Source organism: Corvus cornix, chromosome 1 (assembly GCF_000738735.6).
Source record: "Corvus cornix cornix isolate S_Up_H32 chromosome 1, ASM73873v5, whole genome shotgun sequence".
NCBI classification, from domain to species: domain Eukaryota; kingdom Metazoa; phylum Chordata; class Aves; order Passeriformes; family Corvidae; genus Corvus; species Corvus cornix.
Window position 1 is genome coordinate 96,724,640 of NC_046332.1, and position 16,680 is coordinate 96,741,319.

Below are 16,680 nucleotides of genomic sequence, written 5' to 3' on the forward strand. Positions count from 1 at the left end.
ACATACTATTGAAGTTCTGTTTTGAAGACAGATTCTTTGACATTTCTCATCTTTTCTCTGTCAGTACTTTGCTACAGTGTATAACAGATTTGCAAATAAGCATTTTCACAAAGCCTTTGTAAGATAGGGGAATCTCATTAATCTGTTTCCCAGAAGAAAAACTGAGACACAGAGATGATGTTCAGTTTTACCTATTGAGATATAACTTTCTTGCTAGTCACCCACTAATCCAGATCTGGATCTATAGTAAAGCATTAGGACTTTATTCAGCTGGCATGGGATTTATGAAGGGGGAAAGATAAGTAATTCTTTTTTCATGGTCTTGATCCATGTTGGAGGTTAGAATGTGCACCTGGACTCAGGAACTCAGGTTTTCTTCTGGTCCTAGGGATTAAGTGGTATTTTTAAAGGATAATTAAATATCTTTGCCAACATATAAACTATAATGATATGAACAGTTTCTGTGATGACTCAGGGAATGTCTTCCATCCTTTTACCATTTTTCATAGCTGGCTGCATATCAGTTAGCTGTAGAAAAAACTCTAAAACCGATCATGTGCATTTCAGTTTCAGTGTTGATACTGAGAATACTACAGATTCTTTTTAAATAATCCATGATGTTTTTTGGAGAGAGACATGAAATTTTTTCATGCTTCTTTTGAAATGTATCTTAATTTTTTTGAGGCTGTACCGCTTAAATAAAAGGTGACCTAATTCTGAGTGAAAGCAGCAATCATACAATAAAGCTTATGGCAATATTGATTCTGTATTGCTCATCAACAGACTCGTTCCTATTAGTGAATTTCCATGCAGAGATTTCACACTGCTGAATCACAAGGTTCAAATTCCAGGTGGTAATAAGCTCTTATTGATGAGGTTGATAGAACTGCCCTTTTATTGACTGTGGCTGGTAATTTTTCAATGGTACATTTGACTGCTAAAACAACCACACTATGTAATAGGCAGAGTGGTAATACTACTAAAGATCATTAATTTTCTAGAAAAATGTTGTTTATATTGCATTAAAGAAAGCTTTTTTTTTTCTTTCTGTATAATAATGAAATATAATAATGAGATAAATAATGAATTTTTTAGGGTTAGGGAAAGCAGTAGAGTAATGATGCAGTGACTAGTGAAAGGCAGGCTGGTAAAGTGGTAATTTTGCTCTGCAGCTTTTTCCCTCACCAGTTGGTTGTAAAAAAAGGCATTTATATTTTAATTTAGGATGTTGTTTGAGGAAAACTGATACTGAATCCTTATTTTTCTTTCTTACCATTCTTTTTTAATACTGATGTTTGCAGGGCAGGGATTGTGTGTTTCACAGTGTATTCAGGGTATTTTTTACTAGTTTCAATGCTTTCTTTCTGTTTTTTCTTTTTTTTGATTTTGTATACACATTTCTATTTTTAAATCATTCTCTCTCCCTACCAATGAAACTTTCTTTATAACATTTTCTCATGAAGAGCACATTGCAGTAACCATGAGAACACCGAACTGATTTTAAGTTACAGTAGTAAGCTCAGTATCCAAATGAACACCTGACCCCTAAGGGCGGAGTTGCTTACTTGGGATGAGCGAAAAAAGACTCCAGGTTAATCAAATTCTTGCCTTAGACAGCATGAAGTTATATTCCACAACTTCAGTGGATCTTGCAGCCTTATGATATCACAAAAGGGGAGGCAGAGCATCCCTCTCTCCCTTATCTCCTTTTTCCTAACCAGCTTCCAGAGAAAATAGAAAGAAGGAGAAAGAGGAGAAGAAGAGAAAAATCTGCCTTTTTAAGCAAGTGGCCTTTTAGCAAATGACTGGATGTATTCATCTATAACGTCACACTTACTTTGTCTACAATTAAGTGTGATTAACTTAGGTCCTTCAGTTTACATGGTTTTATGGTACTGTTGCCATTTCACTGTTACGAGGATAAAAGATTTTGCCTCTTTAGGCTCCTGTATCTCAGTGGTTGAGATAGCTGTGGGTTAGAAATCAAGTTTACTTTCATTTCTGAATTCAGACTGGCATTTAAAAACAAAGAAGGAAACAAGAAAAAATGCAAATGTAACTGCACTTTAATCTTAAAGAAAGGAATGGCCTAGCCCAGAAAAGCAGTATGAACTTTGGTCTTCCAGCAAATCCAAAGATAACTTAATGCCAGATGTTTGAAAGAAATTAATAGCTCGGGGTTCCTCATTATTTCTAGTAAAGTCAAGGAAGGTACTAGTTGTGGTAACGTGAAAAGTATAGCCAATATATAGTATTTCAATGTATAGTATATTGCTGTGTAAAAGTAGCAAAGTGTTTCTAATCCAGAGTTCAGTTGATTTTGTCATCACAAAATCACAGAGCATACATTAAGAAAGTAATAAATGAATAATTTTTTATTTGGTTATAATTCAAAGGTATATAAGTTATCCTTTCAGTCTGACAAATGAAAAACTGGACATGAGCCAACAGTGTGAATTTGAAGCCCAGAAAGTCAACCATATCCCAGTCTGCATCTAAAGCAGCATGGCCAGCAGGGGGAAGGTGGTGAATTGTCCCACTACTCTGCACTTGGTAGATCCCACCTGGAGTGCTGCATGCAGCTCTGGGGTCCTCAGCACAGGAAAGATGTGGGCCTCTCAGGGCTGGCCCAGAGGATGTCTGTGAAGATGATCAGAGGGCTGGAGCACCTCTCCTATGGAGACAGACTGAGAGAGCTGGGCTCAGAGAGACCCTGGAGAAGAGAAGGCTCTAGGGAGACCTTATTGCAGCCTTTCAGTATATAAAGGAGAAAAAATTATAATAAAGACTGGAGAAAGACTTGATATCAGTACTTGTAGAGACAGGATAAGGGACAAAATTTTTAAACAACAAAAAGGTAGATTTAGATTGGATGTTGGGAAGAAATATTAGACAATGAGGATGGTCAGACACTGGAACAGGATGCCCAGAGAAGTTGCGAAAGCTGCCATCACTGGAAGTGTTCAAAGCCAGATTCTGAGTGACCTGATCTAGTGGCAGATGTCCCTTCCTATGGCAGGGAAGTTGGACTAGATGATTTTTGAAGGCCCCTTCCAAACCAATGTCAGGAGAGAGTGAGACATGATGTAACCAGCACATCCTACAGAACAAGGTTTGAACATCTTAGCAGGATATTCTGAGCAAAGTGCTGCTATGATGGCTTTTTTACCAGCATGTTTTTAATACAGCATAAAATTGGCAGTTGTCCTTAAAAAAAAAAAAGCCTAAAACCTTTCTACAGGACATTTCCTAAATATTCTTGCCTATTTAGAGCTGAGGTACTCAGGCTCCATATCCCAAATTTCTCAGTCCAACTTTGTATGATTCTGCTGCAGTTTGCCAATCGACTTGTGCAATAACCCCCAGGTGCTGCTCATAAAAAATAGACGGCCTAGTTAATGAGAGCTTTGAGGACTTTCTTGGCAAAAAAATACTAGACAATAATATCACATTTACCTCTCAGAATGTAAACTGATTTTTGATGAGACATTTAATTACTTCCCTTGTTATAAACTAACTTTAGCAATTCATAGTAAAAGAGTAGAAGATAATTGTTTTAAATAGGAGGCACTGGTATATTAAATACGTTACCAGGAAATGTATGCAAACGTTCTATCCTACTGTTACCATATTTACGTGTTGAATCTTGATAACAATAGAGTCAGTTCCTGTGTATATTCCATACTTTTCCAGTGCCTTCTAGAGCAGAAATCTATTTGCTGCATTGTACTTACATCTCTCTGCATGTGATACTGAAACACCAGTGTGTTACAGAGCTATTCATGTAAAATGTGAAGCTTCCAAACATTTCCTGTTCAAAGACATCTGTTTATATACAACTTCTTACATTTGATTTTATAGGTTCAGAAATTATTAATTTCTAAAATCATACATTAATAGGGAGGAACTAACCCTCTACCTTCCTGTGTATCCATAGGAACAGTGCTATTCCCATAAGAAATGTGCTGGTTGGGGCTTTCAAGTGGTTATTTGCCATCTGTTCTTTGGAGAGTTTACCTTGGCAATAACTCCTATCTTCCCCAAATAGTGTCTAATTACAGTTAGACTAATTTGTTCCGTGTATCTACGTAAATATTTCAGCTGATCTCTGGTGTTTCTGTGTGAATGAACCTTCCTCATCTTACATTTAGCCTTCAGATTTATCCTAAAAAACACATCTCACTGTGATCATTATATGCAAGGTGGAACCCTTTCAGAATTCTGCCTTGCCTTCACACAGGAAAAATGTATTGGTCAATTTTTGTAACTTCTTGTAACAAACAAAATGACACATAGCATTCATAGTGTTAAACCTTTGTGAACTCAGATTAATTAGTAATTTCATATTTAACGTACTCATTTTATTATTTTGTTATTATATGAGTCCAAATTAGAGAACAGGGAAAGAAATGAGCCTAATGATCTGATGGCCCTCTCTGATCTCATGACTCCACCATGTCTTAGGGGCATCAAATACATCTTGGCCTAAGAGGAGTCCTCAAGTATTTCCAAACCAATTTAAAACAAGAATGACATATTTCTCTTTCCAGGCCTCAGACCAGAAAAAGGCAGATTTTCTTTTTTTCCCTCGTAGGCATCTGTTGTGCTACTGAATACTACTCTGAAACTTCAACAAAACTCTTTCTGAATAGGCTGAGAATATTTTTTCAAGAGCACTTAGATGAATTAAGGAATCAAAGTGCAATTTCATAAGATAGTGAGTTACTAATCTATCATCAATCTATCATTGAGCTACTAATCTATCATCAATGAGAATGGTCTGTAAAATTATTTGCCTTCCCTTCAGAAAGGATCCTCTGGAATTTAAGTCAGCATATATTTGTCATATTTAACACACATATGTATACCGGGGGAAAAAAGCACCAAATCATAATTTGTGCCTCTCAATGTGTTTGTTTGTATTTTTTCCTTTCCTAAATTCTGAATGTCATCTAGAGGAGACAGAGTGGAGTCTACATCATTAGTGGAAAAGTCCCTTGTGACAATTTTCACAGTCAGTTTTGCCTTCTTACTGGTAGTAACAGTGTCTGTATAGAGATTCATTAACAGGTAACATGTTTTGGAGATGGTGATTTCACAGTAGGCTTTGAGTTTCTAGTAGCACTTAGTCACAAAAACTGCTGAGTTTTCCAAAAGCAATTAGAGAAGTAGGTGAATTAACAAGTCTGCATGGTGATTGTCATGTCAAGGAGAAAAAAAAGGTGTCTTGTGTATTGGGGGTGAGTTAATGCACATCTACTTTCATGTTAGATTAGATTTGCATGATTAAAATCAGAAAACCAGGAAATTAAATTTATTGGTATTTCATTAGGAATAATAACTCAATCTTGATAAAACTCCTGTTAACCTTATGGTATATAATTTATAACAAGTGTTTAAAACCTGCTTTCAAATTCAGCAAAGATTAAAAAATTTGGCTGCTGAAAGACAATAAATGCTTATACTCTAATGTCAGACAGTTTTACCACAGTTTGAATTTTACTTAATAAAAGTTATAAAAATGAAATAAACAATTGGCAAATACTTTGAAGTTTTCAGAAAAGTGCAGAGGATTAAAATGGGGGGTTAAATTATTTGCCCTGCTTTAAATTCTTCATAGTTCTTCATACTTTAATCTGGCAAAATGTTGTCATTATGCATTTGGATCTAGGACCATATACATATTCAGTTTAAAACTTAGTCTGACATTAATAAATGTTTAAACCTTTGAAGACGCAGAGAAGAGTTTCTTTTATCACTCCACATTTATTCAATCAGTCACAATCGGCATATATTGGAATGATAAAATACCTGAAGCCTTAACTTCACCTGACAGTCTAATTCAAAATTGAATAGTATCCCTCAGTTGTCACTACAGTTTGCCAAGGTCACACCTAAAGAAATCCCTTTCATAGTTTGGAAGAAAACATGGGAGATCTCAAAGTGGGAAATAAGACAATGTCTTTTTCATTATGCATCTTAGTTGTATGTGTGAAATGGCATCTTAGATATGTGAAAAATGAAGATGCAAATTTACCCAAAAAGTTATCACAGCTGTCATGCAAAATGCAAATGCAATGGACCCTCCTAAAATTGCATGACCATCTCTCATATTTTAGCATTTTAAGCAGGATAAAAATCAAGATTTACATTAGAAATACATAGACTTATGTTCAACAGATGTAAGGTCTAAAAGTGAATTTCAAGCAATGCATTTATTAGGTAATTTAAATACTAATAAGGAAATAGCCACTGATTAGTTATACTTTTTGACCTGTAATAATCCATAATTAGTGTTGTAGTATGGGAAACTTTTCTATCTTGCATTGTCTATATTGCTGATATACTTACAGGTGTTCAGACATCTAACTGTTTCTTTATTATGCACAGGTATTTATACATATCTAAAGTATCATTCCAACTTTCATATTTAAAAAATAATTTGAACCTATATGAATAAGAAAAATAAGAGATACGGTACTCATCTCTAGGAAAAACCTTATGCATAAGTCATATTTGGTTGATTTATTCAAAGCTGTTGAGCAGTGTGGGTACCTAATCTGCTGTGCACTATGCTGAAAATTTATCCCAAGGTTCTGAAAGACACATTATACTTATAAAACTGTATAAACAGTCACAAGAGAATTTCGAGTTTACAGCTATATGGCAATGCAAATCCAAACAAAAAGCAAGTTCACACTGACAGCTTAGCTGACTCCACATCAAAGTTGCCTTGCTTTTTGTTTAAAAAACTGCCCTTTTCTGAGCACTTCCGCTGATTTACTTGTCCTGCTCTGAGTCTAGGGGAATCTAACAGAGAAGTGTTTGATGTTCTACAGACTATCAGGACCTAACACCTTCTTATCTGATTTCTAGTAGTAAGTAGTTATATCTGGGGCAATTGCCTCACCTTACTTCACTTTGAAAAGAACACAGGATTTTTGGGACCAAATTCTTATGATAGGTGAGCTGCATAGGAAAATAAATACTTTTTGCTTTGTGTACACTGTATGTAAATCCCACCCTCAATGTATCTACAGCATGAGCAGGTGGAGCTGGATTGTGCCTGCACTAGAATTTCAGTGGAGGATTCATCAATCCTACCATGTTTAAAATTGCCAACAGTGGCAGGTCTGAACTGTCTTCTGAGCTGCAAAAAGACTGTCAGCACACCAGCAGAGACAAGAAACCCACTTCAGACCAGATCTACTGTGGTCCTTGACTGAATGTCCGTCAGTAGTGTGTGTCTTAGTTGGATTCCCAGAATTAGTCCTTAAATTTAGACTTTGAAAGAAATCCAGGTCACAAAATCCAAGAGGGCTTTGCTATGGAAACATAAATATGTTAACTGTCCATGATTGGACTTACTGTAAATATGCACTCCTGTTATGAATTAAAACACTAATATAGATGTGGTTTTTCATAACCAGATGCTACTTTTTGGCAGAATGTCCTGTTGACGTTGGAGATCCCACTTACCTATCATAGCAGGAGCTTAGCACATTTGAGACTCCAGCTTTGTACTTTCGGAGAAGACTTCATTGTATGGATTATTTCCTTGGTATTTTCTTTAGAAATAGTAGCACGGTAGTACTGATTCAAGGCTTTGTACTTGAAGCTACACTCTGCCTTCTTTCTGCAGGAAGAACCTTATACCTTTTGTAATTGTTATGCATCTGTTTTCTGTTCTAGTCAAAGAGTTGTACTACCTAGTATTCACTCTCACATTTAAGGTTCATATGCTAATGTCCTCGTTATGAGAATCACTTGTCTTCTTAGGTGGATGTGTTCCATTGACTGGCTAGATAATGTGCCATAGCATATCCCATATCCCATAATGCTTTGTCCCAGAATTTCCACTTTACAGTGGTTGTGTTGTAGCTCTGAATGTTAAACAAGTTGCATGCAGAGTTTATGTACTGTTCACCATATGTGCAGCCACTTCTTGTGTTGCTGTCAATGGTTTTATTATTTTCCATCTTTACCTCAAATATTGTGCTCAATGACTAGGTCTGAAAGTGATAATTACTTCCCTGCTGCAGAGACAAACTGATTTACATATTTATCAAAGGGAAACTGGATGGCTCTGAGCATACCACAGGAACATTTGCATATTTATAACCTGAAATGTACAAAAGCTAAAATTAAGATAGGGATGTCTTGGTCTTAGTTATAAGCTTGTTTTAATACAAAGCTTTTAGTCAGTGGATTTTGTAATCGGATCAGTGCATTGAAATGAAGTATCTTTTCTTCATCACAGTAAATCAACATAGAGATTAAAATGATTGTTAGCTTGTGAATGATGCTATGCAGAAACTGCAACGTTAAGTTTTCATAAGGTGAAAATCTTAGCCTTTGAGCCCTGAAGAGATGGTTAACTGTGGCAAAACCTTAAACTGGTATAGCAGAAAGGGGCTCCCAAAAGGTTTACTATGTAGTAAACCTATGGGTACATAGTTGAATGGCATCAATATATTTTCTGGGAGAAATCTGGGTTTCCAAATACTTATGAATGTAGCATTAATTTGTAGGATTTTATGCATTTATTCAGAGACTTGCCACTCAGAGAGGTGAATGCCTGGAGCTGACTACAAGTTGTGATTCTGTTTAATGATGCTATTCAAAACCAAACATGAGCAGCAGTATCAAATTCTGAACAGCAAATAAAAGAACAATCAAACTGGCTCTTCTAGGCAGTGACGTGATGGTTTATTTTCCCAGGCTGATCTATTGGAATCTTTGTTCACTAATTGTCTCAAGCTTGCTGTAAGTTTCTGGATACAAGACAGGCATGTGAAAGTTTACTGTAGTTGGAAGAGTGTTACATTTACAGGAATTTCCTTTATTGTCAACTGTCTTTTCCTGAGACAGATCCTTAACTCTCCTTCCAACATGTTTTTTCTTTGAATCTGGCAAACTGCTTTAAAGCTTTCCTCACAAGTAGAGAGACTATTTTTTTCTAATGCCCAGATTACACAGAGGTATTCTGTTTCTCTGTCTTTTTATTCACAGTTTCATCAATATTCTAAATTTTTTTGAATTAATACAAATAATATTTCTTTCCTACTGATTTGAAATGATGGTAAACTAATTTTGAATAAAATGCATTTGTTCATATGCTTTTCTGACTAAACCTTTGAACACTTTTCCAAATCACTAACACATTTGTAAACACGTTACTGTTTTTTTGGTGTTTATACCTTGTTTACAAATGAATAGTCATTTTTCATAAACCCTATGTCTTCATGTAGATGCATAATATAGGAGCTTTACATGAGTCAAAACTCAGAAATCACAATCATCATTAGTGAGGCTGGTTCAGCTACCATTCAGGCTGTGAATAAGGAGCATGGCACTGTGTTTCCTTCCAAAAAACAGTCAATTGCTCTTCTCACTTTCACATGGCTATCATTCCACTGAAATTGGCATTTTCATATTCAGAATGAAACAATTCTTTATAATTTTACACAGTTTGAAGCAAGAATAGAGAGCAGAATATAGAGAGCACTCTTCAGTATATTTCAGAAGAAACTTCACTTGAATTTTGGAATACTGATGTACTAATTAAAACAAGTAACATCTTAATGCAGTCCTCAGTCTGTTTTGTATCTTAAAAAAATATAAATGGAAGAAAAATGTCCAATGATCTAGCACCTTTGTCTGCTACAATGTTAGTCACCTACATTGTGGAATACATTCCTAGAATGGCAATGGTAGGTGTAGCTTGATCTGAAATTCCAGTTACTAAATAGCTGCACAAATTATGCAGCTCCTTCAGCTAGATTGATTTTGATATTCAGAAATGTTGTCTTTCCAAATATGTTCTGTTTAAATCAGAAAAAAATTAACTGGTACCATCTACATGGATCAGTACAGCAGTTAATTTTTCAGAATGTGGCTTTCAAGTGAGGTATTTTAGTCTAAACTCTTTGCATTTTTATTGATAATTTCCTACTCTGGGGATAGTAAGCTATCATTGCTTTAACAAAGCCATGGTTTTCCTGAAGCTTTGACCTATTCATCCTACAGTTTCATATTCTGTATAAACTCTTTACATCCAAAAATTCTATTGAAATTTGTATTGCTTTCTGCAGCCTGCAATAGAAGTCACAGGGGACACTAAGTCAGCTGGAGCCCCATTCTTCTAGTTCAAGAGCACATGACATATGACATACTTCCAATCATATTTTATGGGTGAAGCAGTACAATTTTACCATCTTCTCTTACGCAGACATCATTTATCTGTTCACCACACTCATTAAAGTGTGTTGCTCATGGAGTTGCATGTCTAGCACTTTGGGTACGATTCATCTTACTGTCCTTGATGTCTAATATGAAAGCATTTATTTTTCAGTTATTTTCCTATCTTCTCTTTTTTAGTCAACAGGTAAAAAAGGTCTTTTTGCTGCTGTGATTCACCTCTTCCCAGGCAGCTAAAATAACTGGCATTGCCTGTGATATTTATACATCAATTTTAATTTAATTCTAAAGTCTCTGAAATATACAGAAGTAGTGAGAGTGAAGGAGTTAAAATTAAAAAAGAATATTTTTTTAATAAGAAAACAGTAAAAGATGTGTTTTGTCTTCATGATAGTGTTTGCTTCCAAAATTTGTATAATATTGAACAAGAAAGATAACTATTTATAGACATCCACAATGCACTCTTTGCATATTTCTGCACTGGTTACCATTTAGAAATACTGGTAAGTGAATGTATTTCCTGTGTTAACAGTAGTCACATCATTCAAATGTACTTAAATGTGGCTTATCTCCTGCTAGCACACACACTTTTCTGTTTATCTACAGTTTTCATTCTAGTAGGTGCCAGTGTTCAAGATCAAAATAAAAATGGAAGGTTTGTTTGTGAATGTGTTGTGACTGCCACACTCTGACAATAATGTTTTTTGAATTATCACTATTAGTCCATCTGTACTGAAAAGTGTTGCTGCTATGATAAACTGTCATTTTAGCATTCATTAATACACCTAATGTAGTCAGTCTTCTTTGTGTTTAGAAGTCCTTTTGAAGGAAATGGAAGTTTTACCATTGGGTTTAACAAGTTTGGATGAAAATTTCTGTGCATTTTATTTGGGTGTTTTTTTCTAAAATGGGAAGCATTTGAGTGTCAGAATTTTATATTTTTTTCAGGGCAAATCAAGTTTCTCAACCTTGTTACCAAAAAAAGTCATCATAATGTCTTATATTTAATTTTAATATGAATTTTTAATTTTATGTTTAATAATCTGTGATATCAAGACACTCCTCATTGCTTCTCCTATTTTCCCAAATTAGTTGGGAAAGCAAAATGGCCATTATTGAATGGTTGCCAATGCCTTTGTTCACCAGAGATCATTTAATGTGATATACTGAGTGCAACTCACATTTTATTTTCATTTTGTTTTATATACAGGATGAATTTGAAAGTTCAATTTCATCACAGAAAATGGTGTATGTAAAAAAATACTGTTGTGCACATCACTGCACATATATTTCTTTGCACAATACCATTTATTATTATTGTCATAGTGTCATAAAATATAGCTTGATATAGGTTGGGAGGGAACTCTGGAGGTCATGTGGCTGAATACCTACACATAATGTCCTAATTTATCTTTATACTACACTTTTTTATCAGCATTGACACATTTCCAAGAGATATTGTAATCACTTAGCAAGTACATTCTCCAAACAATTTCAGAAGCCAATGGGAAATTGCCTCGTTCTTTTCTGGCACTAAGTCCACCTTATGCAGCAAGCGCATGGCTTGTCAGATGGATCTGCATGATTTTCCCTCAACCCACAAACTTTAAAATGTCAGCCTCTGTAACAGATTTTCTCAGCTCTGTTGGGAAATTTCAACTCCCACAAGGCTTCAAAATTTACATAAACAAATTCTCCTACTCTTACATTTCTTCTTTGCTCCTAGTTTACAAACAAGACCAACAGGTATCACTTAAATTTAACTGCTGATGACCCAGTCATTTGAAAAATGAAGACAGTCAACCTTTTTAAAAAGGCAGTTTTAGAATGATATAACATTAAAAGACAACTAGAAATAGTATCAATAAGTAAAGTAGTTACTCCTTATCCAGAAAAAGAACATAGCAACAGAAACAATGATCTGAAAACCATTTAGAAGGCTCTGTATTTCAAAGTTCTTATCTCATCCACTTTGGCACAATAATTGGGCATCAGATGACATGGTGGACAGGTTAGCAAATCAAAATTAACATTCAAATTGAACTATTCTTGGATGCTTAAGTAAAAGAATAAAGATTAAATGGTTGCGAAGACAGAATTATCTTTGTATGCTCTGAGATCCCTAAAGGACAGGTTCATTGTCAGGCTGATGGGAAGAATTATAATCTTAAGCTTTGGTCATTTTCCAGGACAAATAATTTTAGATTCCTCATCAGTATAAAATTCACTGGAGCAAGTTACAAAGAGCAGCTTCACTCTCATTCATACAGAAACACACTTTAAAGAATTCAGTCTAAATAGGTTTCATGTAATTTATATAACTGCAATCCACAGTGCCAAAGTAGTGTGAGGAGCCTTTTGTGAAAATGAAACAGGAGTCCATGGTGCCTTAGAGGTACAAAACATATATCCCTGTGGATACTTCTTTTAAATGTGTGCACCTGGGTGTGTTAATTACCTTGCACATTTTGAGTTTAGTTGATTTTTTTCTATATGATGAGCTATTAAAGACTAATTATTAGGTTTGATAATGAAACCACACATACGCCAAAGGTGCTACATATATTCTCTTACTTTTTTTTTTTTGTCTTACTCTAACACTCACACTGAGATTTTTGCCATGCTGCCTCTATAGGTTGCTAGGCATCAAGGTTTTACCCCCAAACTGTGAGATCTACTCTGCATGCTGAGACTCTTTCAGATATCCTCAGTGGCTTGAATCTTCTTGCAAAGGGGTTTCCTTGATTGAGAGCAACTGCTTCCAAAGGTCACTTGCTCTCTGTGGATTACCTCTTTTCTCTGAAGTGCACAAATCCTCTCATTCTGTACTTCAAGAAACCCTGCAGCAATCGAGTCATGGTCCTGATTGCTACAAGCCCTGTGTGGTTGTGTGGTTGTGCCCTACTGTGTGCTGCATGGGCCAATTGGTGTGTATAAGAGAGTTTATGTGAAAAGTGGTCTCAAGAAGGCATAAGGACACAAATATTTATATGTGCCAAAGACCTCAAAGCTTCAAAGCTGTCTTTTTTTTTTTTTTTTTTTTTTTTTTTTTTTTTTTTTTTTTTTTTTTTTTTGATACCTAGGGCAAGTTCTGGATGTGCTGAAGAAACATAATCTGAGTGAAAAAACTCTTGTATACTTTACATCTGACCAAGGAGCTCATGTTGAAGAAATCTCCAGTGCTGGAGAAGTCCATGGAGGATACAATGGCATATATAAAGGTGAATATTCTCTGATTGTTCTTGAAAAATGCGAGAAGAAAGCATCTCCTTGGGTTTGCACCACAACTGTAATGTACTATGTGGCCAAGGTCAAAATCTTCAATCTAATTGAAATAAAGTAAGAATGTTTGTTTTTATTCTTTCTAATGAATTTCAATGAGTCTTCTTGTCTCTTTACGAGAGATTAATTTCTTTTCATTGTTTCACTAGGTAGAGGCTGTGCTATGTTCTCCACTCATATTTCAGGGGTCAAGATCAAAGAAATCCAGTAATTTTTAAAAAGTCATTCACCCAACTTGAAGCTTCTAGTTGTAGAAAGAAGTAAACTGTCCTTAGGTCTGAATTTTTTTTCTTTTTTTTTATATATGGCAGAACTACAAAGTCTCAAAATCAACTACAAATCCAGTTGAGCCTGGAAGGCATCTCCCAAGGTCTGCAGTCCCAGCCCCTGCAGAGCAGGGTCAGCTATAGCACATTCCTCAGGATTGTATCCAGTCAAGTTATGAAAATCTCCAGTGATGGAAACTTCACAGCATCCTTGGGCAACTTTCTTTAGTGTTTGATCACACTCACCATAAAAAAAAAATTTCTTATGTTTAAATGGAGTTTTCTGTGATTTAGTTTGTGTCCATTGCCTCATATCCTGTCAGTGGCCTCCCAATGAAAAGAGTCTGACTGTCCTTTTTACTCAGGTACACTCTTTACCATGTGTCCCTACAGATGGTAAGATCCTGCTAAGCATTTTCTTCTCCAGGATAAACATCTCTCTCAGCCTCTCCTACTTAATCATTCATCACCATCCTTTGAACTCATTCCACTATGTCCAAGTCCCTTATACTGGGGAGTCCTGCACTTGGACCCACTGCTCCACGTATGTCTCACCAGGGCTGAGAAGAGAACAAGACTTACTGGAAGCATTCTTCCTGATACAGCTCAGAATGATATTGTCCTTCCTTGCCAGAAGGGCAAATTGCTGGCTTATGTTCAGCTGGTTCATTAGAACCCTGCAGTCCCTCTGTGCAGAGCTGCTTTCCAGACAGTTACTGCCCAGCCTTTGCTTTGCTAGAGGTTACTGCTGTGAAGATGCAGGACTTGTTATTTCCTTTGCTGAACTTAACGGGGTTCCTTTTGGCCCATTTCTCCAAGCCTATTAAGGTCCCTTTGGATGGTAACACAACCTTCCACTCTTGCCAGATTTATATCATCTGCAAACTTCAAAAAGGAAAAAGTACAGGCATATAGAGTAAGCACTAACAATACAGTGAGGTTTTCAAGCAATAGGACCCCACAGTTTTTAGTCAGTAGGTATCTGTCTGAGAAATGACCCTTATATTTTAAGAGAGCTGCAAAGGAAATGGTACACAAGAAAAACAAGGAACGCCAAAGTCATGAGGTCTGTATATCAGATGGGTCCCCTTGGGCTAACACCAGAGTGAAATGTGTCTCGAACATTAGCACACAGGCCTTGCGTAGTGATTTAAGTAATTAAGGAACCATATGGTTACATATCTGTAGCTGTAGGCACAGCCTGAGGTGTTTTAGAAACTCTAAAAAATATTTGCCTTCTAGAGTGCCAGGCATAAGGTACAGGATAAATGAGAGGAAGCAAAAAATACTCTTGGGAATATGTTTTCTTGAGGAACTCTGATTAAATGGAGTCTTTTCTCTCAAGCCTTGCAAAATTTTGTATTCATGCTTCCAGTGCAGAGAAAAACTTGAAATAGATCTTACCTGGATTAATAAAAAAATCTGATTGATAGGTTTAGTTGGATAGTAATGGGGCTTCTTTTCAGAAAAAAAGTAAAAATTGTGTGTTTTGCAGTTAACATCTATGCTGTGCTGGCAAATTTAATATACAACGGGTCAGAAAATAATCAGAATGTAAGAAACAAAATGATTATTTGGTAAGAGATATTCTTAATAAAATTAAAATAAATTAAGAGACCCATGCGATTAGTTGAATATACTTCTAACATTTTAAAATACAATGAATTCTGCTTTATCATCTACTCACTCCATCTCCAAATCAGTCCTTAATTTAACAGGTATATTATACATAATTTTCAAAAGGACTGAAGTGGAAATGGTCAATTAATTGCATAACTATCTATTTTCATACATAGGAATTTATTCATATTAAAAGTCATGTGTGATGAAAAGTGTCCGTTCGTCTCTGGCAGAGTTAATGAGAAGCAGACCTGTGAAGCGCTGAGACTCAGGCACTGATAAGCAATGTGCCTAAAAAAGCAAAAGGACAATCTTTGTGTTGCTTGTGCTTATGTGTGCATACACTAGGAATTTGCTTCCTCTGGTTTGTAGTTTAAAAAACTGGGAGACATACACATCCTTTCTCTCTCTCTGCTAGTCAATCTCCACTAGTTATCTTTATCTGAGTGCTGTATGAATGTAAATATGAATCAAGCCACTTAACCCTCTTGTCAGAGCTAGAGCAGTATACTAAGCAATTATTGGTTCTGCCCTAAAATCAAAAGCTCTCAATCAATCTCCACAATTCTAACTCACTAATTTCTCTTGATACCTAGCCAAATAAGCACCAATAATAAAATTTAGGAAGGGTTTGGAGAGTTAAGCTAGTGCTGCAAGACTCGATGCAAAAAGGGGAAATTGCTATTTGAAGGTTTTATTACTTTGGATTCTAACTACAGAACAGTTCACCATAAATTTGGATAGCCCTTGAAATTAGAAACCACAGCTAACATAGTGTTTAAGCAGTTGCTGTTGGACACAGTCTGGTTTATCTCTGCAGTATCCCTTCTCAGAGGACGTTACACAGTAATACTGAAGTGATGGATCAAAATCTCTTTCCAGCGGCCTTTTACTGAAGATTATCAGGATCACAATCTGTGTAGTAAATAAAATCCCTAAAATCTCCTCCTAATCCTAGATAGTATGATCTTGGTTTAAGATGTGAATCCTGACAATTTAGATTCTACAAAGATTCTTTACATTAATTACATAATTTTTCATCATATAAAGATGGATTTCCACTTTGAGTCTTTCTAAAGTCTGAGCATAGCCTCTAACACTTGTCCATGAGAACACAGTGCTTTCATTTACTATTTTGAAATGGGGCAGTTGCAAATTTCATGGAATATCTTGAAATTTAATAACATCTCCTAACTGATACAGGATAAAGGAGGGAAAAGTTTTTATATCTTCCCAGCTTAGATTTGTTTTGTATACTTTTATGGTGTCTCTTTGCAGAGGAAAAATTCAGAAGATAATTGTCTCTTCCAAC

The 16,680-nt window shown here is 35.7% G+C and overlaps 1 protein-coding gene across 8 annotated transcripts in view; it reads left to right on the forward strand.

The window, feature by feature from the left end:
* Nucleotides 1-16,680, forward strand: part of STS (steroid sulfatase) — a 112,961-nt gene that overhangs the window by 55,452 nt on the left and 40,829 nt on the right. For all 8 annotated transcript variants that reach the window (XM_039550141.1, XM_010394361.4, XM_010394362.4 and 5 more), the window contains one exon: nt 13,284-13,421. In XM_039550141.1, the coding sequence (XP_039406075.1) occupies nt 13,284-13,421 (138 nt within the window). The remainder of the gene's footprint in view (nt 1-13,283; nt 13,422-16,680) is intronic.